Source organism: Hylobates moloch, unplaced genomic scaffold, assembly GCF_009828535.3.
Source record: "Hylobates moloch isolate HMO894 unplaced genomic scaffold, HMol_V3 SCAFFOLD_19, whole genome shotgun sequence".
NCBI lineage: Eukaryota > Metazoa > Chordata > Mammalia > Primates > Hylobatidae > Hylobates > Hylobates moloch.
In genome coordinates, this window is record NW_026652294.1 from 39,850,766 (window position 1) to 39,873,763 (window position 22,998).

A 22,998-nucleotide genomic window follows, 5' to 3' on the forward strand; every position below is an offset into this window, starting at 1 on the left:
CCAGCTCCTAAGCCAAGTCCGCAGGGCCCTGGCAGCCCAAGGTGACACCTCTCCGCTGCCCCTGGGGGCCCGGCAGGAGCTTCCCCCAAAGGTTTCTGGATCCCACATCCAGGGCCCCACGCCTGCCCTGCCAGTGGGGGTTCCCCTCTGCCCCTCACACGCTATTATGGGGAGACTGCTGGTCTGCAATATCTGTTACCCAGAGAGGCAGAGATAGCCGCTGACGCCCACCTCCTGAAAGTGTCACCCAGCACTTGGATCAATGTTCTAGCCCCCACTAGATTGTGAATTCCAGAAAGGCAGGGAATTTTGTCTGTTTCGTTCATAGTTGCATCTCCAGCACTTAGAACAGCTCACTGCACCAGGCGTTGTTCTAGGGGCTGGATACAGCAGCAAACGAAACAGATTGTGTGATCTGGGAAGCCCCCTGAGAAAGTGACTTTTTTTTTTTTTTTTTTTTTTTTGAGACGGAGTCTTGCTCTGTCACCCAGGCCGGAGTGCAGTGGTGTGATCTCGGCTCATTGCAATCTCTGCCTCCTGGGTTCAAGCGATTCTCCTGCCTCAGCCTCCTGAGTAGCTGGGACTATGGGCGTGCACCACCACATCCAGGTAATTTCTGTATTTTTAGTAGAGACGGGGTTTCAACATGTTGGCCAGGACAGTCTCAATCTCCTGACCTCGTGATCCACCTGCCTTGGCCTCCCAAAGTGTTGGGATTACAGGTGTGAGCCACCACGCTTGGCAGAAAGTGACTTTTAAGTAAAGACTTAAAGGAAGTGAAAGAGTGAGCCATGCGGCCGGGTACAGTGGCTCATGCTTGTAATCCCAGCACTTTGGGAGGCCGAGGCAGGCGGATCACGAGGTCAGGAGATGGAGACCATCCTGGCTAACACGGTGAAACCCCGTCTCTACTAAAAATACAAAAAATTAGCTGGGTGTGGTGGCTGGCACCTGTAGTCCCAGCTACTCAGACAGGCTGAGGCAGGAGAATGGCGTGAACCCAGGAAGCGGAGCTTGCAGTGAGCCGAGATCGCGCCACTGCACTCCAGCCTGGGCGACAGAGCAAGACTCCGTCTCAAAAAAAAAAAAAAAAAAAAAAAAGAGTCAGTCGTGCAGGTATCTAAGAGAACGTTCCAAGCATAGGGAGTAGCGAATGCAAACACCCTGGGGTGCAAGTATGTTAGGCATGTGCATGTTGGGAGAAAAATGAGGAGGCTTGTTTAGCTGGAGCACAAGAAATGAGAGGGAAAGTCAGGAGACGGGCCAGAGAAGAAATGAAGAGAGATGGGAACAGGTCAAGGCCCTCAAGATAAGGTTCTTGTAGACAGTTTATTTTTATTTTTAGAGATGGGGTGTCTCTCTGTTGCCCAGGCTAGAGTGCAGTGGTACAATCACCGCTCACTGCAGTCTTGAACTTGGCTCAAGTGATCCTCTTGCCTTCCGAGCCGCTGGGACTGCAAACACATGTCACCACGCCTGGTATTTTTATTATTATTATTATTATTTGTAGAAGTGGGGTCTTGCTATGTTGCCCAGGCTGGTCTCAAACCCCTGGCCTGAAGCAATCCTCCTGCCTCAGCCTCTCAAGTACCCGGGATTATAGGCATGAGCCACCACACCAGGCTCTTATAGGTCATTGCAATCACTTTGGCTTTGACTCTGAGTGAGATGATGTAGTAGCTACTGTTGTGGTGACCCAGATTTCTGCTTTCAAGACTGAGACACTCATTCACCCTGCTGCTAGGAATACTGGCATTATCTTATATCTTATTATTATTATTATTTTTTTTTTTGAAATGGAGTCTTGCTCTGTCACCCAGGCTGGAGTGCAGTGACACAATCTTGGCTCACTGCAACCTCCACTTTCTGGGTTCAAGCTACTCTCCTGCCTCAGCCTCCCGAGTAGCTGGGATTATAGGCGCCCGCCACCACGGCCAGTTAGTTTTTGTATCTTTAGTAGAGACCAGGTTTCGCCATGTTGGCCAGGCTGGTCTCAAACTCCTGACCTCAGGTGATATGCCCTCCTCGGCCTCCCAAAGTGCTGAGGTTACAGGTGTGAGCCACCGCACCCAGCCAAAATGTATTAATTTCTGATGTGGGGGAAAAGGTGATGTGAAACAGGAGAAGGAGGAAGAGCAGGGTAAGCGACTGGTATGGGCATGCAGGGACCAGGGCTGGAACTGACAAGGGGCTGCGGGCAGGGCCATTACCTGCAGCTTCCTGTGCAGAGCGCCTGCATGACAGGCCTCCCCCAGAGCCGCCTGCAGGGCGTGGGAGACTATGTGGCGCATGCAGGCCTCTGGTGTCTGCTGCGCCTGGGCCGCCTCGATCTCCAGTAGCAGAGCACTGCACACAGAGGCAGACACCAGCTCAGGATCCACGAAGAGGAACACTCTGAGGGCAGAGGCAGAGGGGAGAGGTGGGATTGATAGTAACTAATGGGAGAGGAGCCACCGGATGGGCGCCCTCAGAGCTGTGCAGCACCCCCAAGTAATTTAATTCTGCTAAAAAGAGGAGTCTCAGATTCAAAAGTCTCTGGGTGGGATGACAATAGGGAGTGGTGAGGACTGTGGCAAATAAGAGCATGCATGGCCCTTCTAGAGGGGCAGCTCTAATCCACTGTCCACAGAGGAAAGCAGGCCTAGTCCCCTGTCTAGGAAAGTTCCAGCCTCAATCCTGCTCCCTCTCTCAGCATCCTGGCCCAGGGACCACGTCGCCCTCTAGGAGGGACCCTAAATCCTTCCTGCCAGAATTGGAGTTCTGAACTCTGAGTGAATCTCACCTTCTTTCATCACTCATCACACCAGAGAGCCAACCTCCCCTACTCCCTCCTCCTCACCCACTGTGTCTTCCCATCTCTCCCATGCCAAGTCCTCTGGGTGCCCTGGGCCTCCTTGCATCTTTCTTGAACACAGCGCCTCACACCCCAAATTCAAGCTGTGCCTTTCAGGGCCAAGTTAGTGGAGGTGCCTGCAGAAAAGGGAGGTGCCACTCCCAACTTCGTCACCCCTCTCCCCAACACGAGCAGGGGACACTTCCTCAGTCTTATCTAAGGGGCTAGGCGTCCCCCATGGAAGCCCTCAGGCTTCATTGTGCACTTGCGCCTGAGCCCCTCCGCTATGGTTATTCTGGAGTCTCCTCTGGCTGCCTGGCTGGTATGATGCTGCATTATGGCCAAGGGCGGGATGGAGATGGAATGACAGAGGGTAGCTTGGAATCCAACCTGAGAAGAAAGACCTATCCTGTGTTCAGTGGTCTCCAGAAAACAATATGGCGCCAACCTTGAATTGCAAACGCACTCCACTGCTGGACAAATGTCATGGCTGGGGAGTTCTGCTAGGGCTCTTCTTAATCCAGCCTCCTCTTTTGTCCTTCTGCCAGGGAGCAGTCACTAAAGCCACAACACTTTTAGGAGGCTGAAGGTAGCAATTTTTCTGGGGCCACTCACCTCTCCTGGTAGGGATACAGTTCATTCATCAAGTTCTGTTCAGCAATGACCATCCTTTGGTACAGTGTCCCTGCAAACCAGACCACTTTGGCCAACCAGCCCCCAAGTCTCTGATTCCCATTTTCCACCTTCCTACAGAAGGTGTGGAGGCTTTTGAGTTCCCCGGTATCCTGGAGAAAAAGGAAAGACCCTGGGCAATGTTGGAGGTGCAGCATGGCAGACAGATATGCCCGGTGACTCTTACCTGGGACGGCCGTCTCCGTTTTCAGCCTTATCGCGCAGTCCAAGGCGACTGTGCAGTAGGGGGTGGGCAGCGTAAGTAATCTTGTGCAAAAGGCATAGATTCTCTGGTAGAGCTCCTCTGTGATTCCTGTGGCCTGGGTGAGAGGGAGGAGGCGGAGGTAAGAGGGAGGATGGGGAGGTGAAGGGTCCCAGGGGAGTTTCCGGGGAGGGGCTTGGGAGAAGAGGTGGAAGGTCAGGCCTAACAGCCAGACCTGGGCTCACAGCTCTCTCCCAAACCCACACCTTCCAGCCTCTTCTCCCAGCACCAGTAAGACATCCCTTTGCTGCCCCGCCCCAACTTACCAAGATAAAAATTCATTGCATCAAGTTCTGCAAGCAAATCAACTTCCTCCCAGCCCTCCTGCTCCATCAGGGAAGCACATTCCTGCGGTTCTCCAGGCTTAAAACCTTGGAGGCACTTCCTCAGTCTCCTTTGCTCCTCCTTGCATCCCACAGGCCTGAAATGCTCCGCAGTGCCCGGGAGGCCCCCCTCTGCCTCCCGACCTCAGTGTGACCTCTGACTCTGCCGGAGCTAAGCCCCATCTTGACCCTGGACTCTCCAGCAACCCCAGACTTGCTCTTCCTGCCTTCCTCAACCACCACTCCCACCCGCTGCAACAACACGCAGCTCCCGATTACTCCTCCTGAGACATTAACCACATCTGTATCATGTCTCTTCTCTGTGTAGGGATCAGCGATGTCTCCTGTTGCACTGCACACAGTAGCAAACCCAAAGACCTCATCCTGCCATTCAAGGCCATTGTCTCTCCAAAGTTCTCTCTCCGTATAGGAGGGAAAGGGGGTGGCTAGTGCCTAGAAGCCAGTTTAGGGCAGGCAATCCAAGGGATTTTCTAGGCTCATCCTGGCAGAGACTGCCCACTAAGGGGAAAGGACAGTGTCCAGCCCAGCCACATGCAGGTCACCACTACCACCTCGACCTCAGTCCCCAGCTCACCTTGGTGAGCACGTACATTACAGTGTGCAGCAAGGGAATGATGACATGCCGGAGGTCCTCGCTTTCCGCCTGGAAAACAGGAGATCACGTGACAGGTACTGGGCTGGGGGACTTCCCACTTCGTAGCAGGAGGCAGTCTAGGCTGGGGGTGGGCAGGAGATGGGGTGGAAGGCAGCCAGGGGGAGAGCAAAGGGCCATTGTCTGCTCTGGATAGAGGAGTGGGGAAGGGAGGGCACACAGATGCAGAAGCCCCTCAGGGAGGGTGTGGGAGCATGGGGGGCCTCAGAGAACTCTGCAGGTGAGGGGCCAAATTCAATTAGGGTAGGAGTTGCAGCAAAGCAACAAACAAGTCCCCAGCTTGGAGCCTCCCTTGAGTGCAGTGTTTCCCACTGCAAAGTACAAAGTACAACATGTACTCTGCAATGTGCAAAGTACAACATTGGGTAGTGTGGAGGATAATTTAGGTGGCCCGAGGATAATTTTGAGAAATGTCAATAGTCATATATTTATGTTTATAGGTACCTTCTGTTTCTGACAAGTGATACGGGTTTTCCATTTGTGATCGCGTTATGGCGCTTCTTTTTGAAAGATGTTTATTCAAGTAAAACAATGAGAGTCGATGTAAAGAAAATATTGCTTATGTAAAAGTACAGGAGGGAGATGCATATGGTAAAAATCATGCAGGTGACCAAAGCTTGGGAGACATAGAGCTGCCAGCACTGAGCCCCTGCCCACCTGGCCCCTCTCTTCCTTTCGTCCCCGTCTTCCTCCCTGAGGTCCAGGAACTCACCTTCTCCAGTTCTCTGAGAAGAATGCGGACCAGCGCCGGGCTCTTACCAGGATCTCGCTCGACCTTCTTGTGCAGGGACCACCTCCACATGCCTGGGCCAAGAGAAAGGGGCGCCCAGCATGACCAGGTGGGCAGGAGCTCTTAGAGGAGACCCCTCTGAGCAGAAACCTGAGCCCTGGAGCCCCAGTTGCAGCTCTGGCTCCAGGTGCACCTGGGTGGGCTCCTCCCAAGTGAGGAGTTCTGATCTGTAGTCCTTTGTGGACAGTGAATTCCCAGGGCAGAAAGGAGGGCAGGTGGGACACCACTGGGGACAGGTGTGTGACAGGTGTGTGCATGTGGACCACAGAGCAGCAGTGCTTGCAGGTGTGTGCTCCCAGCCACATTCTGGAAGTCCTGGAGGCCTGGAGTGCTGAGGGGAATTAGGTTTGGAAGTGGAGCTAGGGAAGGTTGTTAACAAAGGGGGTGGCAGGCCAGGTGCCGTGGCTCATGCCTGTAATCCCAGCACTTTGGGAGGCTGAGGCAGGTGGATCACTTGAGGTCAGGAGTTCGAGACCAGCCTGACCAACATGGTGAAACTGCATCTCTACTAAAAATACAAAAATTAGCCAGGCGTGGTGGCACACGCCTGTAATCTCAGCTACTTGGGAGGCTGAGGCAGGAGATCGCTTGAACCAGGGAGGCAGAGGTTGGGGTGAGCCGAGTTTGCACCACTGCACTGCAGCCTGGGTGACAGAGTAAAAATCCATCTCAAAAACAAAAGAAAGAAAAAGGAAAAAAAAGGGTGGCAGATCCCCAATGTGCTCTGCAGCAGTTGCTGGGAGGGTTGAACTAGGGAGCAGAGAAGGCTTCTCAGTCCTTCTGGCTCTAGGTATTTCCAGCAGGAAAGGGGTTTGGCGAGAAGACCCTTGCCCCATGAGCTCCAGGCCGGGGCCCTTTCCTGTATGTGCGTGTATTGTTGGCTGGGGTTGGGTGGAGGTCAGAGGGAGCAGCTGCTGCTGCCAGCTGGCTCTTACCTTGGTTGCTCTGCAGGGCAGGGGCCTGGGTGCTGAGCTCCCGGAGCACAGCCTGCACGCTCCTCTGGAGGTCCAGCTCCACATCTGGGTAGTGGTAGGCGTGGGAGGAAACTCAGTCCACTGAGCCTCACCCTCGTCCCACCTCCATTCCTCCTGAGAAGGTCTTTAGCCATTTCTCTGAGCCTCAAGAGGTGCCCGAAATAATCTACTTAGAGCTGGCAGCCAGCATGCCAGCCAGGGCTGGAATATAGCCTTTCCTTCCACATTTCTGTGTTCTTCTAAAACCAGCATTTCCCAAAGTGCAGTATGTGTATCACTGGTGGTATGCAGGACAATTTTAAGTGGTACACAAACGACCTTAAAATCTGAATAGTTATGCATTTATTTTAATGCATGTTAGAAAATACATATATGTATTTTCATATATATATGAAATATATATATCTTCCAAATATATATAAAATATATATAGCCTCAAATATATATGAAATACATAGGGCCTCCAAATACATATATGAAAAATATATATAGCCTCCAAATATGTATATGAAATATATATATCCTCCAAATATATATATGAAATACATATAGCCTCCAAATATATATATGAAATATATATAGTCTCCAAATATGTATATGAAATATATATAGCCTCCAAATATATATATGTATATGAAATATATATAGCCTCCAAATATATATATGAAATATATATAACCTCCAAATATATGTACGAAATAGCCTCCAAATATGTATATGAAATATATATAGCCTCCAAATATATGTGAAATATATATATAGCCTCCAAATATGTATATGAAGTATATATACAGCCTCCAAATATGTATATGAAGTATATATCCTCCAAATATGTGTATGAAATATATATTCTCCAAATATATATATGAAATATATATATCCTCCAAATATATGAAATATATATATCCTCCAAATATATATGTGAAATATATATGTCCTCCAAATATATATATAATATATATATAAAAAACTATTAGGTTGGTGCAAAAGTAATAGCAGTTTTTGCCATTATTATTATTATTATTTTTGTGTGTGTGTGTGAGACAGAGTCTAGCTCTGTTGTCCAGACTGGAGTGCGGTGGCACAATCTCAGCTCACCGTAAGCTCTGCCTCCCGGGTTCACACCATTCTCCTGCCTCAGCCTCCGGAGTAGCTGGGACTACAGGTGCCCACCACCAGGCCTGGCTAATTTTTTGTATTTTTAGTAGAGATGGGGTTTCACCGTGTTAGCCAGGATGGTCTCCATCTCCTGACCTCGTGATCCGCCCACCTTGGCCTCCCAAAGGGCTGGGATTACAGGTGTGAGCCACCACACCAGGCCTTTGCCATTATTTTTAGTAGTTCCTGAATCCATGCATGAAGCTAAAACTTATTTATTTTATTTATTTATCTTTTTGAACCCTACAGCACCCTGTCTTTTCTGGTAGTTTCCCCCCACAAGTATAAAGCTAAAATCTAAAGTCAATTTAAAGAATCGTATCAGATACATACCAGGACAGGTGGTAACAAAGACTCTCTCCTTGACCAAGCCTTCCTCAGCCTCCTCTTAGCCCTCTTCTTCACTAGGGCTCAGCCTTGGCTCCTGTCCTGCCTTTGGCCTGCCCATCCCAGTTTTAGCAAGAATCCTGCCAAATCAGTTTAGGTTGGAATCCTCCACGCTTGATATCTCCTGAACCCCTTCATCCCTTACCTTCGATGTATAAGAATTTGACTTATGCCTCTAGCAAAAATCCTGTTAGCTCAGTTTAGCAAGAATGCCCGACCCTTGATGTCTCCTCTTAGGAATTTTCCATCCACTGACCCCTTCACTCTGCTCATTGGCTATAAATGAGCTGGCTTTTCCTTATTCCAAGTTGAGCCTGCTTTCTCTTTCCTAAAGCAATAGTCTTGGATAAGTCTTCCTTACCATTTAACAAGTGTCAGAATAATTTCTTTCTTTAACAGTGGTACACTGATATGGAAAAAAAAAAAACCATAAAAGTGGTACAAGAATAAGCAACTGATATTTGGGAAGTGTTGTAGCTATGAGAATGTACCTTGCTCATCTCCCACTACCGGGAGTTTAATGGACCCAGGTCCCCAGTTACTGTGCTGTTGCAGTTGTTTGGATATTTGACCCTCTAAATCTCATGTTGAAACGTCCCCAGTGTTGGAGGTGGGGCCTAATGGGTGGTGTTAGGGCCATGAAGGTGGATGCCTCATGAATGCCATCCTTGCGGTAGTGAGTGAGTTCTCGTTCTATTCGTTCCCCTGAGAACTGGTTGTTAAAAAGAGCCTGGCACCTTCCCCCTCTCTCTTGCTTCATCTCTCAGCATGTGAGCTGTACACGCTTGCTCCCCTTCCACCAGGAGTGGAAGCTTCCTGAGCCCTGAGCCTCTTATCAGAAGCAGATGCTGGCACCCTGCTTCTTGTACAGCCTGCAGAACACTGAGCCAAATAAACCTCTTTTCTTTATAAATTACCCAGCTGCAGGTATTCCTTTATATTATAGCAATGCAAACAGACTAAGATAGCTGTGAAATCCATCACTTTCTGCTGAGCCACAGTTCCCAGCCAATACAGGGTATGGTAGTGGTTCTAAAGCAGGCCCTTCCCCAGGAGATGCTCAAGCTTCTCCAACCGCCCTGCTGAGCTTTTCTTGGACTCCCTTCAGTCCAAGGCATTTCCACTGACCCTTCTTCCTTTCCTCCTTCATTTGGAGTCAGATTTGCACCAGGGGCTGACAGCTGCTCTCCCAGGTCCCTCTCCGTTTCTATCACACAAGTGTTTCCCCAAATAAATCCTTGAACTTGGTGTCTGCTTCTTGGAAGATCCAGACTCAGACAGGGAGTATGGGAAACACTCCTCACACAATAAATTCCTCTTTGCAATTAGCTCCCACCAAGAGTTTGCCATTATAGGTGAGTGCGTATTCTCTAGTTGTCAGACACAAACCACATGCCTCAATGGTTCCTCTTTGACTTGGCTATCAGGAAATTTATGGTCAAATTGGGGCCCAGCCTCAAAAATTAGCTCATCTCATGTGACAGGGATCTCTCTTCTTGGCTCCTTTTTGGTCCTCCTGCTTTATATTCTATTTAATCTATATGTGAATTGCCTAGATTCCTTTGGAAGTAAGTAGAATAGAGATAACAAATGTAAAAATCAGCAGATTGCAGTCCAAGAGTTAAAATATTTTTAGGCCAAGTCACCATAGATGCTAGTGCTCATGGTCTGGCCCCTCCTCAGACCCATGCAAAGCCTATGGGGGCCACATCCCTGAAGCCCCCACTTTCTTCCTGGCTCTCACATGTCCCCTGTGAGACACTTGTACCTGGCAAGGCCTGGTCCTGAATCTCCTGCAGACTGAGATGGACAGGATGCTACAGCTGCATCTGCCCACCTGGTCCCTCTGCTGGGCAGAGCATCATCTCCCCAGACTGTTGAAGAAATCATTTAGCTTGGCATGAAGGTTAGTCACAATCTTTCCTCTGCCTATGCATTTCCACCTTGCATGAAGATTTAATGAGTTAATGCAGGATAAGTTATTAGAAAATTAGCTGGTACTAAGTCTTTTTTCTTTCTCCTCCCTCCTTCTCTTTCTCCCTCCCTTCCTTCCTTTTTTCCTTCCTTCTTTCTCTTTCTTATTCTGTCTTCCACTGTATATTTGCACAGAAAGGCTGAAAACTGTGACAAATGTGATTTCCTCTCATTCCCCTCATCGGAAGCGCAGCCAAGCCTTTGTCTTCTGAGCCTGGGTCCCCTTGCTTTGCAAGGGAAGTTGAGTTTTTATGTTTCACAGAAAAATAGAGAAGTTGCCAGTAGCCCTGGGAGACCACTTCAAATACATTTTGTTTTTGAATGTCTGGGTAGCTAAAACAAACTCTCAGGCTTTGGTCCACATCTGGCTTGCTATGTGTTTCGTTTGGGCTTGTATAGTGTCTTTAAAAAAAGCAATGAATTAGCTGCCAACATTTACAAGTCAGGAGATTTTGCATAACAGTTTGGGTTTCTGGCATCTCTTGAAAATCTGACAATCCGTTGACACTGAACCTGCATTCTTCTCACATGTGACAATCATAGGGGGTGGGGAGCAATTGCCCCCTTAGATGAGCACAGCTTCTCTAGGTCTTTGTAGTTCCCCATGCCTCGGTTTCACTCATTTATATCCTCTGCCTGGCCCCTGGAGGCACCTGAGTCTGAGGCTCCTGGCAAGTTGATTGAGCCAATCAAGCTGGGTTGTCTAAAAAGGTGCAGAAGAAGGTTAATGCTTTTAAAGAGGAGAGTGGCCCAGCCCAAGGGTGGAGGTTGGATTCCCTAAGACTGTGAGGGCACAAGGGATATAGGGTTCCAGGGAATGAGGAGAATCAGACCGGCTGGGACAAAGCTTACCAGTGGTGGCAAAGGTCAGATGAGGGCCGCTAAGCACTGAACTCTGTGCCTCTGATGCCACAGCAAAGGTCTCCTAAGCCATCTTCACCAGAGCATGAGAACGTACCCCAAGGCAGGCTCTACCTCTCTCTGGACCTTGCAAGTCTGGACAAGCAGTTCTGGTGGCTGCAGCCACCATGGACTGAAGACCACAGCCTTTTCCCACTACCCAGACTTTATAAACCCTGAGCTTCTCACAAACTCCCACGGAGGGGGAAGCATTCCAAGTGAATGATGCTAGAGTTCATCCTAACCTTGGAATATGAGAGGTTGAGGCTGGTTTTGATTTGATTAAATGAAAGAAAGAAATGGGATATTTCCTGTGACTCAAGTGGCTCAGCATTGTTCATATATGATATGCAGGTCTAACGTCCTTGATGACTTGAATAGTCAATAGATAAATGGCATCCATTATTATTATCCTCCTGCATCCAGGGATGTGGGATATTACTAATTAGGCATTAATATTATTATTAATATTAAACTTATTCAAAAAATTTTTAACTTTTATTTTAGGTTCAGGAGGTACATGTGCAGGTTTGTTACCTGGGTATATTGCTTGATGCTGAGGTTTGTAGTATGGATGATACATCACCTAGGTACTATGAGTACTATTACTAATAATAGTACTACTCATAGTACCCAACTACGAGTAGTACTAGTACCCAAACTCACTAGTTTTTGCCCCTTTCCCTCCCTCCCCCTTCTAGTAGCCCCCAGTTTCTATTGTTGCCATCTTTGTGTCCATGAGTACCCAAAGTTTAGCTCCCACCTACAAGTGAGAACATGCAGTATTTGGCTTTCTGTTCCTACATTAATTTGCTTAGTGTAATAGCTTCCAGCTCCATCCATGTTGCAGCGAAGGATATGATTTTGTCCTTTTTTATGGCTGCACAGTATTCCATGTTGTATATGTAACACATTTTCTTTATCCAGTCTGTTGTTGACAGGCACCTAAGTTGATTCCATATCTTTGCTATTGTGAATAGTGCTGCAATGAACGTGCAAGTGCCTGGGTCTTTTTGATAGAATGATTTGTTTTTGGGGGGATATATGCCCAGTAGTGGGATTGCTGGATTGAATGGTAGCTCTGTTTTAAGTTCCTTGTGAAATCTCCAAACTGCTTTCCACAGGAGCTGAACTAGTTTATATTCTCACCAACAGTGTATAAGCATTCCCTTTACTCCACAGCCTTGCCAGCATCTGTTGTTTTTTGACTTTTTACTAGTAGCCATTCTGACTGGTGTGAGATGGTTTTGATTTGCATGTCTCTGATAATTAGTAACGCGGAGCATTTTTCCATATTTGTTGGCTGCTTGTATGTCTTCTTTTGAGAAGTGTCTGTTCATGTCTTTTACCCATTTTTTAAGTGGGGTTGTTTTTTGCTTAATCAGTTGTGTAAATTCCTTATATATTCTGGATATTAGACCTCTGTTGGAATGCATACTTTGTGAATATTTTCTCCCATTCTGTAGGTTGTCTGTTTACTCTGTTGATAATTTCTTTTGCTGTGCAAAAGCTCTTTAGTGTAGGCTAGGTGCGGTGGCTCATGCCTGTAATCCCAGCACTTCGGGAAGCAGAGGGGGGCAGATCACTTGAGGCCAGGAGTTCGAGACTAGCTTGGGTAATACGGCAAAATCCTGTCTCTACTAAAAATACAAAAATTAGCTAGGCGTAATGATGATCCCAGCTACACGGGAGGCTGAGGCACGAGAATCGCTTAAACCTGGGGGGTGGAGATTGCAGTGGGCTGAGATTGTGCCACTGCACTCCAGCCTGGGCAACAGAGCGAGACTCTGTCTCAAAAAACCAAAACAAAACAAAAAGAAGCTTTTTAGTGTAATTAGGTCTCAATTGTCAATTTTTGTTTTTGTTGCAATTGCTTTTGAGGACTTAGTCATAAATTCTTTCAAAAGATTGATGTCTAGAATGGTGTTGCCTAGGATTCATATAGTTTGAGGTCTTATATTTAAATCTTTAATCTATCTTGAATTAATTTTTGTATATGGGGAAGGGTAGTGGTTCAGTTTCATTCTTCTGCATATGGCTAGCCAGTTATCCCAGCACCATTTATTGAATAGAAAGTCCTTTCCCCATTGCTTATGTTTGTCAACTTTGTCAAAGATCAAGTGGCTGTGGGAATGTAGCTTTATTTCTGGATTCTCTATTGTGTTCCATTGTTTATATGTCTATTTTTATGGTAGTACCATGCTGTTTACTGTAGCCTTGTAGTATAGTTTGAAGTTAGGTAATCTGATGCCTCCAGCTTGGTTCTTTTTACTTAGGATTGCTTTGGCTATTTGGGCCCTTTTTTTGGTTCCATATAAATTTTAGAATAGTTTTTTCTAGTTCTATGAAAAACGACATTGGTAGTTTGATAGGAATAGCGTTTAATCTGTAGATTGCTTTGGGCGGTATGGACATTTTAACAATATTGATCCTTCCAATCCATGAGCATTGGAATAGTTTTCCATTTGTTCATGTCATCTGTAATTTCTTTTTAGCAGTGTTTTGTACTTCTCCTTGTAAAGATCTTTCACCTCCTTGAATATCTAACATTTAAATAGCACTTGAAAGGCGTACACACAGAGAGTCTTCCATAGGTGTGGTAAGGTGATGCTATGTGCTCACCAAACCAAGTTCATTTTTGTCACCAACAGACAGCAAGACTACATTTCCCAAACTCCCCTGCAGTTAGATAAAAGCCATGTGACTGCATTCTGGCCAACGGAATGTGGTGGAAGTGATGTTAAGTCCCTTGCAGGCCTGTGTTCCCTGTACTGTCCTCCATACTCCTCTTCCCTTTCCACAAGATGGAATAAGTCTCATTGTCTGCTTGAAGCCCACATTGGACTGTGGTGAGAGTGAGAATAAGCATGTGTTGTCTTAATCCTCTGACATTTGGGGCCATTTGCTAAAGCAGCTACTATTCTCTAACTGACTCATGGATATGCAAAGTGTTTTCCAATGTCTTATCTCACTTGATTCTGACAAGCACCCTGTGAGTTTGGCAGGACAAATACTGTTCTCCCTGTTTGATAGATTCCAGGTCTAGAGCCCTTACCTTTGTCACATATTGCCTCTCCAACCACAGAAAGTCATACCTAGAGGGCCCCCAGTACCCAGATGCCCCTCTTCCAGCCTACACCTGATCCTCCTTACCCCTATGCAGTATAAAGGCTCAGATTGTTTGGAAAACCTTTGCAATCTTACTCCGGTTTGCAGGCATGGCAAAATGACAATAGTCTTGATGCCTCTGAAATATTGCTCTTTTGCATACCCTGAAATAAATATTTTACTTCTCAGGTACCCCTCGTCTTAACTGTAGGATGGGAGGACTCCAAGAGCTGTGGGAAGGTGGAGAGTGTTAAAAACAATCATAGGCCGGTGCAGTGGCTCACGCCTGTAATCCCAGCACTTTGGGAGGCCGAGGCAGGCGTATCACCTGAGGTCAGGAGTTCAAGACCAGCCTGGGCAACATGGTGAAACCCCGTCTCTACTAAAAATACAAAAAATTTAGCCGGACACAGTGGTGCGTGCCTGTAATCTCAGCTACTTGGGAGATTGAGGCTGGAGAATCGCTTGAACCTGGGAGGTGGAAGTTGCAGTCAGCCGAGATGGCGCCATTGCACTCCAGCCTGGGTGACAGAGAGAGACTCTGTCTCAAAAAAAAAAAAAAAAAAAAAAAAAGTCATAATGTGGAAAGACAACTGCAGTCCTGGTCATCCTGACTTGGGGATGTTTCCTTTTACCCATTGGATCTGGGAATCATCTGCCACACCGTTGGAGGGGGAAGTCAGTGGTTTCACCTGCCCAGCATCCCTCCCTGCTTATTGCAGTCTTGGTGGGACTGTTACCCATGTGCCTACTTAGCTTCAGCCTTGGTGCGGGCACAGGACCAAGCTGCCCAAGGACTGATACTCTCTGTCTCTGTCTCTCTCTCTCAGACAGCTTTGTTCAGAGAATGGCCAGGAGGGAAGGATGCTTGGTGTGCTCTCCAAGGATACTATCTATCTCTCTCTGTCCTGGTGGCAGGGCTACCCTTCCCCTGCCCTTTCTGGTGTCTGGTGCTTCAGCTTTTCCTTTGATGCTTGGCCACATTTTTAAAAAATTAAATTGGCCACATCAGTTTCTATTGCTTATATACAATAAACCTTTATTGGTGCACCTCTTTTCCTAAAAGACAGCATGGCATGTATTTATTGTTATAAAGTGAGTGCAAAGTAAGTTGGTTTTGAAATAACTTGATGTGTCACTTAACTATGGCGATATGTTCCGAGAAATATGTCATGGGGCAATTTCATCATTGTATGAATATCACAGAGCGCACTTACACAAACCTACACAGCATAGCCTACTACACACCCAGGCTACAAACCTACACAGTGTGTGACTGCACTGAGCACTGAAGGCAGTTGTCACACAATGGTATCTGTGTGTCTAAACATATCTAAACATAGAAAAGGTACAGTAAAAATATAGTACTGTCTTATGGGACCACTGCTGTTTATAAGGCTCGTCCTTGACCAAAACATTGCCAATATGCAGTGCCTGACTGTATTTAGGAGATTTTCACAGAGCTTCCTCATCCCGAGCCTCCCGCCCCAAACCCCAGCTGGTTACAGATGACCCAGAATATTGTAACACCAGGATTCACTGGGGTTGCCTGACTCCATGGAGCTACTTCCAATTGGACGAGGCTCTCTGAGGATGGATGGATGGATGGATGGATGGATGGATGGATGGATGGATGGATGGAAGTCAAAATAATTTATGCCATAGGAATATTAGCAACTGAGCAGCTAACCCTGCCTAGGGGGTGCCCTTCCCTTCCCCAGGAAAGGGATCTTTAGGGGAATTAGAGTCTCGGCTTGGTGGCCTAAGGTGTGATCTTTGACTTTCCGGGTGACCAATAGATGATGCACATCTTGGTGGGGGTTGGTCATCTTTCCCTGTTGTCCCAAGTTGACATAGGGTGAAGAGTCCAGGCTTTGAAATCAGCCAGATTAGGCCCCAGTTCTGGCTTTGCCACTTACTAGCTGTGTGGCTTTGAGCAAATTATATAACCTCTCCGAGCCTCAGTTTCCCTCTCAGAAAGATAAGGATATTCATCGTGCTAGCCCCACCTCACAGAATCCTTCTGGCATTTGTGCGAGGCAATCCATACTGAAATCATTAAGCCTAGACACTGGAGTTAGATTGTTGGGTTCCACTCCCGATTTGACCACTCAATAGCTATGTGACTGGGGGAAAAGTACCTGCCTCTGGCATGCCTCCATTTCCCCTTCTGTATAACGAGAGTAATAATACCTATCTTAGGAGGTTAACCAAGACTAAATGAGTTAATATTTGTCAAGTGTTTTTATCCCTCCTCAATCCATTGTAAGTGCTATACAGGCTTTTGTTAAATAGTCACAAGTATTTGGCAATAAATCTTGGCTATTCTTATTATTCCCACTGTCAAGCTCAGTGTCCAGCAAGCAGTTGGAGCCTTGTGCAAGTGTGTAGATGTCCAACTCTCAAGCTGTTCTTACATTTAGGCAGGATCCCTGAACTGGGGTCTTGCAGCCTGTCTACCTGCAGGGGGTCCTGCCAGCCCTAGAGGCATCCTCACCCATGAGAAGTGCCTTCCCCACTCGGCAGCAGGCTCACTAGACCCCTTTCCCCCCACCACACTGACCTGAGCTCTCCATGGGAGCCTTTGGGTGTAGAAGGAGGAAGATGTGGTTGTCTCGGGCAGCAGAATGGAGAACAAGGTGGTTGCTTTTCTGCACAGAGGTGGTTCTGCAAAATAAGAGGCAGTTAATTAGTGGAAGCAGTGGGAAGGTGCAGAAAGCACCTTGGGAAATGGAGAAGCTCCTAGGGGACCTAGGCTTCCAGCACACTGGGGGGAAGTCTAGATGTATTTAAGAAAACTTATGACTGGGTGCAGTGGCTCATGCCTGTAATCCCAGCACATTGGGAGGCCAAGGCGGGTGGATCACTTGAGGTCAGGAGTTCGAGACCAGCCCAGCAAACATGTTGAAACCCTGTCTCTACTAAAAATACAAAAAATTAGCTGGGCATGGTGGCAGGTGCCTGTAATTCCAGCTACTCCGGAGGCTGAGGCAGGAGAATCGCCTGAACCTGGGAGGTGGAGGTTGCAGTGAGCTGAGATGGTGCCATTGCACTCCAGCCTGGTTGAGGGTGAGACTGGCTCAAAAAAAAAAAGAAAGAAAGAAAAAAGAGAAAACTTACATAGTGCTTACTATGTGCCAGGCATCACTCTTCTAAGCACTTAAGAAATGCCAACTTTTTAATATGAATATTAAGCTTATGAGGCAGGTTCTATCTCTCCCCCTCCCCAGTTCTACAGATGGGGAAACTGAAACACAGAGAGGCTAAATAACTATTCAGAGTTAAATAGCTAGTAAGCAAGGAATGAGGACTTGAACTCAGACTGTCTGGCTCTAGAGCCCTCCCTTAAGCATGACCTGTCTGCCCCACTGTGAACCCAGTGAGAGGTCCTCCCAGAGTCTGCTCCCCAGAGCGATAAACCCAAAAACTAGAACGCAGAGGAACTCCAAACAAATCCAAGAGATTGTTTTTGGAGAGAAAACAAGCAAACAAACAAACGTATAATTGGGAAAGCTAATCTAAAAAGAGATAACGAAGAGACAATATTAGAAACGATGTCATATATATATATTTCTTTATACCAAAAAAGAAAATCTGAGTGCCCTGTGTCACACATGGTTTTCTAGGAAAATAAAAATGACTCAAAAGGCTCTAGAAGAGTTAGAAAAACTGCTTATATTTGTAACCAGTGAGGAAATAGAGACAATTGTCAAAGAACTAGCTCTAAGAGAGTGATGTCTGGCTCAGATGGTTCTTCTGATAAGTTTTTTCAAACCTACAAAGAAAATATCTATGTTATTTAATCTGCTCCAAAGCATGGAGAAAGAAAAGAAGATTCTCAGTTTACTGGACAAGGCCAGCTTCACCTTGATACCAAAATCTAATAAAGGTAGTTAAAAAAAAAAATAGATCACGCACTTCACACCCATTGGAATGATCATTTTAGATATACAAAAAAAAAAAAAAAAAAAAAAAAAACCGGCCGGGCAAGATGGTTCACGCCTGTAATCTCAGCATTTTGGGAGGCCGAGGCGGGCGGATCACGAGGTCAGGAAATGGAGATCATCCTGGCTAACACGGTGAAACCCTGTCTCTACTAAAAATACAAAAAATTAGCCGGGCGTGGTGGCGGGCGCCTGTAGTCCCAGCTACTCCGTTGGCTGGGGCAGGAGAATGGCGTGAACCCGGAAGGCGGAGCTTGCAACGAGCCGAGATCGTGCCACTGCACTCCAGCCTGAGGGACAGAGCGAGACTCCGTCTCAAAACAAAACAAAACAAAACCAATCAAACAAAAAACCACAAAATAACAAGCATTGGCAAGGATGTGGAGAAATTGGATTTGTTTGGAGTCCCCCTGCTTCCCAGTCATTGAGTTTATTGCTCTGGGGCGCAGACTCTGGGACGATGTGGTGCATTGCTGGTGGGAATTCAAAATGGCGTCGCTGCTGTGGAAAATGGTATGGCATGTTCTTCAAAAAGTCAAGCATAGAATTATCACATGATCTAGCAATTTCACTTTTAGGTAAATACCCAAACGAATTGAAAACAGGAACTCAAACAGATACTTGCACACCAATATTAATAGAAGCATTATTCAAAACAGCAAAATCGTAGAAGCAACTCAAAGGTCCATCAACAGAGAAGCAATGAACAGATAAACAAAATACGATGTATACATACAGCGGAAAGTTATTCAGCCTTAAAAAGGAATGAAATTCAGATATATGCTGCATCATGGATGAACCTTGAGAACATTATGCTGAGTGAAGTAAGTCAGTCATAAAAGGACAAATATTGTATAATTCTACTTACATGAGACACCTAGAATAGGCAAATTCACAGAGGCAGAGACAGCAAGTATGACAGAGGTTACCAGGGACTGGGGAAGGGATGAAAAGGAAGTTATTGTTTAACGGGTACAGAGTCTCTGTTTGGAATGATGAGAAGGTTCTGGAAATGGATAGCAGTAATAGTTGCTCAATATTGTGAATGTTCTTAATGCCATTGAATTATATACTTAAAAATGGTTAAGATGGTAAATTTTACATATCCATATTTTACCAAAATAGCAAAATAGACCACGCTCACATACAAATATCGATATAACATTTAAAAATAGATATCAACTCATTGAATTCAGCAACAGATTGTAATTATAATGTACTACAATTTAAGCCTACTGACAATCATAGAAATGAATATTAAAATGAGAGTGGCAGGCCGGGTGCAGTGGCTCACACCTGTAATCTCAGCACTTGGGGAGGCCGAGGTGGGCGGATCATGAGGTCAAGAGTTCGAGACCAGCCTCACCAACATGGTGAAACCCCGTCTCTACTAAAAAATAAAAAAATTAGCCAGGTGTGGTGGCGTGTGCCTGTAAACCCAGCTACTCAGGAGGCTGAGGTAAGAGAATCACTTGAACCTGGGAGGTGGAGGTTGCAGTGAGTCAAGATGTCGCTACTGCACCCCAGCCTGGGTGACAGAGGGAGACTCCGTCTCAAAAAAAAAAAAAAAAAAAAAAGAGAGAGAGTGGCAAAGATTATGACAAAAGATAATGACATTCAGTATTGGCAAGGATAGGATATGAGAAAATTTCCAGTCATATATAGTTGGTGAGAAGAGAAATTAGTATAGCCTTTCTGGGTGATTGCTGGACAATATTTATCAAAATTCAAAATATTCATACTTTTTTGTCTAAGCAATTCCACTTTTAAAAACCTATCTGAAGGGAAATATTGGACAAATGGATAAACGATATTTACAACAACATTCATTAAAACATTGTTAACAATAGAGAAAAAACAGAAAAAAAAATAAAGGCACAATTATAGAGTACCAAGTAAATAAATTGTGCAACAAAATACTATGCAGTTATAAAATTATGGTGTACATCTGTATTGGCTGAATTCGGAAGATACAATACCATTTACAATAGCTTCAAATTTTTTTTTTTTAATAAATATTGAGGAGGGGCGCAGTGGCTCACGCCTGTAATCCCAGCACTTTGGGAAGCCGAGGTGGGCAGATTACGAGGTCAGGAGATGGAGACCCTCCTGGCTAACATGGTGAAACCCCGTCTCTATTAAAAATACAAAAAATTAGCCGGGGGTGGTGGCAGGCGCCTGTAGTCTCAGGTCCTGGGGAGGCTGAGGCAGGAGAATGGCGTGAACCGGGGAGGTGGAGCTTGCAGTGAGCTGAGATTGCGCCACTGAACTCCAGCCTGGGCAACAGAGCGAGACTCCATCTCAAAAATAATAATAATAATAAAATAATAAGTAAGTAAATAAATAAATACTTAGAGATAAATCTAACAAAATGTGCAGGAGCCATATGATGAAAACTATGAAATGCTGATTAGATAAATCAGAGAAGACCTAAATAAATGGAAAGAAATACTGTGTTTATTGTTTGGAAGACCCAGTATAGTTAAGATGTCAATTCTCGGCCAGGCGCAGTGGCTCACGTCTGTAATCCCAGCACTTTGGGAGGCCGAGGGGGGCGGATCACGAGGTCAGGAGATCAAGACCATCCTGGCTAACATGGTGAAACCCTGTCTGTACTAAAAATAGAAAAAATTAGCTGGGTGTGGTGGCACGCGCCTGTAGTCCCAGCTACTCAGGAGGCTGAGGCAGGAGAATCGTTTGAATCCAGGAGGCGGAGGTTGCAGTGAGCTGAGATCATGCCACTGTACTCCAGCCTGGTGACAGAGAGAGACTCCGTCTAAAAAAAAAAAAGAAGTCAATTCTCTCCAAAATGATTTACATATTTAAGGTAATTTCAATAAAAATACCAGCAGGATTTTTTTTTTGTAGATACATATAAGCCAATTCTAAAGTTTATAGGGAAAGGCAGAGGAATTGGATTAGCCAAACAGTTTTGAAAATGAATAATGCCTGAGGACTCACACTCCTTTATTTTTTTTTTATTTTTTTTTTTTCAATGGAGTCTTGCTCTGTCACCAGGCTGGAGTGCAATGGTGTGATCTCGGCTCACTGCAACCTCCACCTCCTGGGTTCAAGCAATTCTCCTGCCTCAGCCTCCCGAGTAGCTGGGACTACAGGCACGCGCCACCACGCTCAGCTTCGCACTCCTTATTTTAAGAATTGCTATAAAGTTATTAGTGAAGGGCTAGACACATAAATCAATGGAACAGAATGAAGAGTTCAGAAGCAGGCCCACACAGATATGGCTAATTGATTTTTGATAAAGTTGTAAAGGCAAGTCAATGGAGAAACGAGTCTTTTCAACAAATGGTGGTGGAACAATTGATCATCAATATGCAAAGCAAGAAGCAAAACCTTGATGTAAATTCCAGACCTTACACAAAAATGAACTAAAAGTGGACATAGATTTGAATGTAAAATTCAAAACAATAAACTTTTAGAAGAAAGCATAGGAAAAATCCTTGTAACCTCATGTTAAGGAAAAAGTTTTTAGATACAATACCAAAGCATGATCCATAAGAGAAAAAAATGACAAATTAGACTTCATTGAAATTTAAAACTTTGGTTTTATGACAGATACCTTTAACAAAATGAAAAAACAGGCCAGGCACAGTGGCTTACGCCTGTAATCCCAACATTTTGGGAGGCCAAGGTGGGTGGATCACCTGAGGTAAGGAGTTCGAGACAAGCCTGGCGAATATAGTGAAACCCCATCTCTACTAAAAATACAAAAATTAGTTGGCTGTGGTGGCGCACGCTTGTAATCCCATTTACTCAGGAGGCTGAGGCAGGAGAATCACTTGAACCTGGGTAGCAGAGGTTGCAGTGAGCTGAGATCGTGCTGCTGCACTCCAGCCTGGGTGACAGAGCGAGACTGCATCTCAGAAACAAAACAAAACAAAACAACAAAATAAAATAAAATAATAAAATAAAATGAAGAAATAAAGTATAGACCTAGAGAAAATATTTGCAAATCACATCTGACAAAACAAAAAAAAAATCTAGGATAAATAAATAACTCCCAAAATTCAACAGTAAGAAAACAAATAATACTCCCCAAATGGGCAAAAGATCTAAATAAATACTTTACTAAAAAAGATATGTGGATGGCAAATAAACACATAAAAAAATGCCCAATGCTATCAGCAGTTTGGGAAAGGCAGATGAATACCGTGAAATCTCACTATATGCCTATTAGAATGACTAAGATTTTAAAATGAGCAATCGAAAGTGCTGGAGAGCACATGGAGGAACTGAAATTCTCTCTCTCTTTTTTTTAAATTATACTTTAAGTTCTAGGATACATGTGCAGAACGTGCAGGTGTGTTACATAGGTATACACGTGCCATGGTGGTTTGCTGCACCCATCAACCCGTCAGGAAGAATTGGAATTCTCATACGTAACTGGTGAGAATGCAAAATGGCACAGCCGTTCTGGAAAACAGTTTGACAATTTCTCATGAAGTTAGCATCACTTACTGTATGATCCTGTAATCCCTAGCTGTTTCCTCCAGAGAAATAAAAACTTATGTTCACACGAACACCTGCTCATGGATATATATAGCAGCTCTATTCAGAATGGTCCCAAACTGGAAACAACACAAATGCCTTCAGTGGGTGCGTGGATGAGCAAACTGTGATACACCCACACAGCGGAATACTCGGCATTAAAAAGAGAACTACGTGCAACAACACGCGTGAATCTCAGAGACATTATGCTGAGTAAAGGCAGCCAGGCTCTAAATCCTGCATGCCGTGTGGTTCCATTTATATGACATTCTAGAAACGAAAATAAAAACAAAAACTACAGGGTCAGAAAATAGGGCAGTGTCAGATAAAGGAGTCTTTATCTCTTTTTTTTTTTTTTTTTGAGACGGAGTTTGTCTCTTTCCCCCAGCCTGGAGTGCAGTGGCGCGATCTCGGCTCACTGCCTGGAGTGCAGTGGCGCGATCTCGGCTCACTGCAAGCTCCGCCTCCCGGGTTCACGCCATTCTCCTGCC

At 45.5% G+C, this 22,998-nt stretch overlaps 1 protein-coding gene across 2 annotated transcripts in view; it reads right to left on the bottom strand.

Annotated features, from left to right (window-relative positions):
• The window catches only part of PIK3R6 (phosphoinositide-3-kinase regulatory subunit 6), a 66,569-nt gene that overhangs the window by 31,576 nt on the left and 11,995 nt on the right, over nucleotides 1-22,998 (bottom strand). Inside the window, exons 2-8 of one of the 2 annotated variants that reach the window (XM_032138893.2) lie at nucleotides 16,618-16,721; nucleotides 6,489-6,572; nucleotides 5,476-5,567; nucleotides 4,686-4,754; nucleotides 3,693-3,825; nucleotides 3,449-3,518; nucleotides 2,211-2,394 (exon numbers count right to left, since the gene is read on the bottom strand). In XM_032138893.2, the coding sequence (XP_031994784.1) occupies nucleotides 2,211-2,394; nucleotides 3,449-3,518; nucleotides 3,693-3,825; nucleotides 4,686-4,754; nucleotides 5,476-5,567; nucleotides 6,489-6,572; nucleotides 16,618-16,630 (645 nt within the window). In that variant the 5' untranslated portion in view covers nucleotides 16,631-16,721. Of the gene's footprint in view, nucleotides 1-2,210; nucleotides 2,395-3,448; nucleotides 3,519-3,692; nucleotides 3,826-4,685; nucleotides 4,755-5,475; nucleotides 5,568-6,488; nucleotides 6,573-16,617; nucleotides 16,722-22,998 lie in introns of those variants that run through there. The other variant, XM_032138897.2, reaches the window with a different exon arrangement.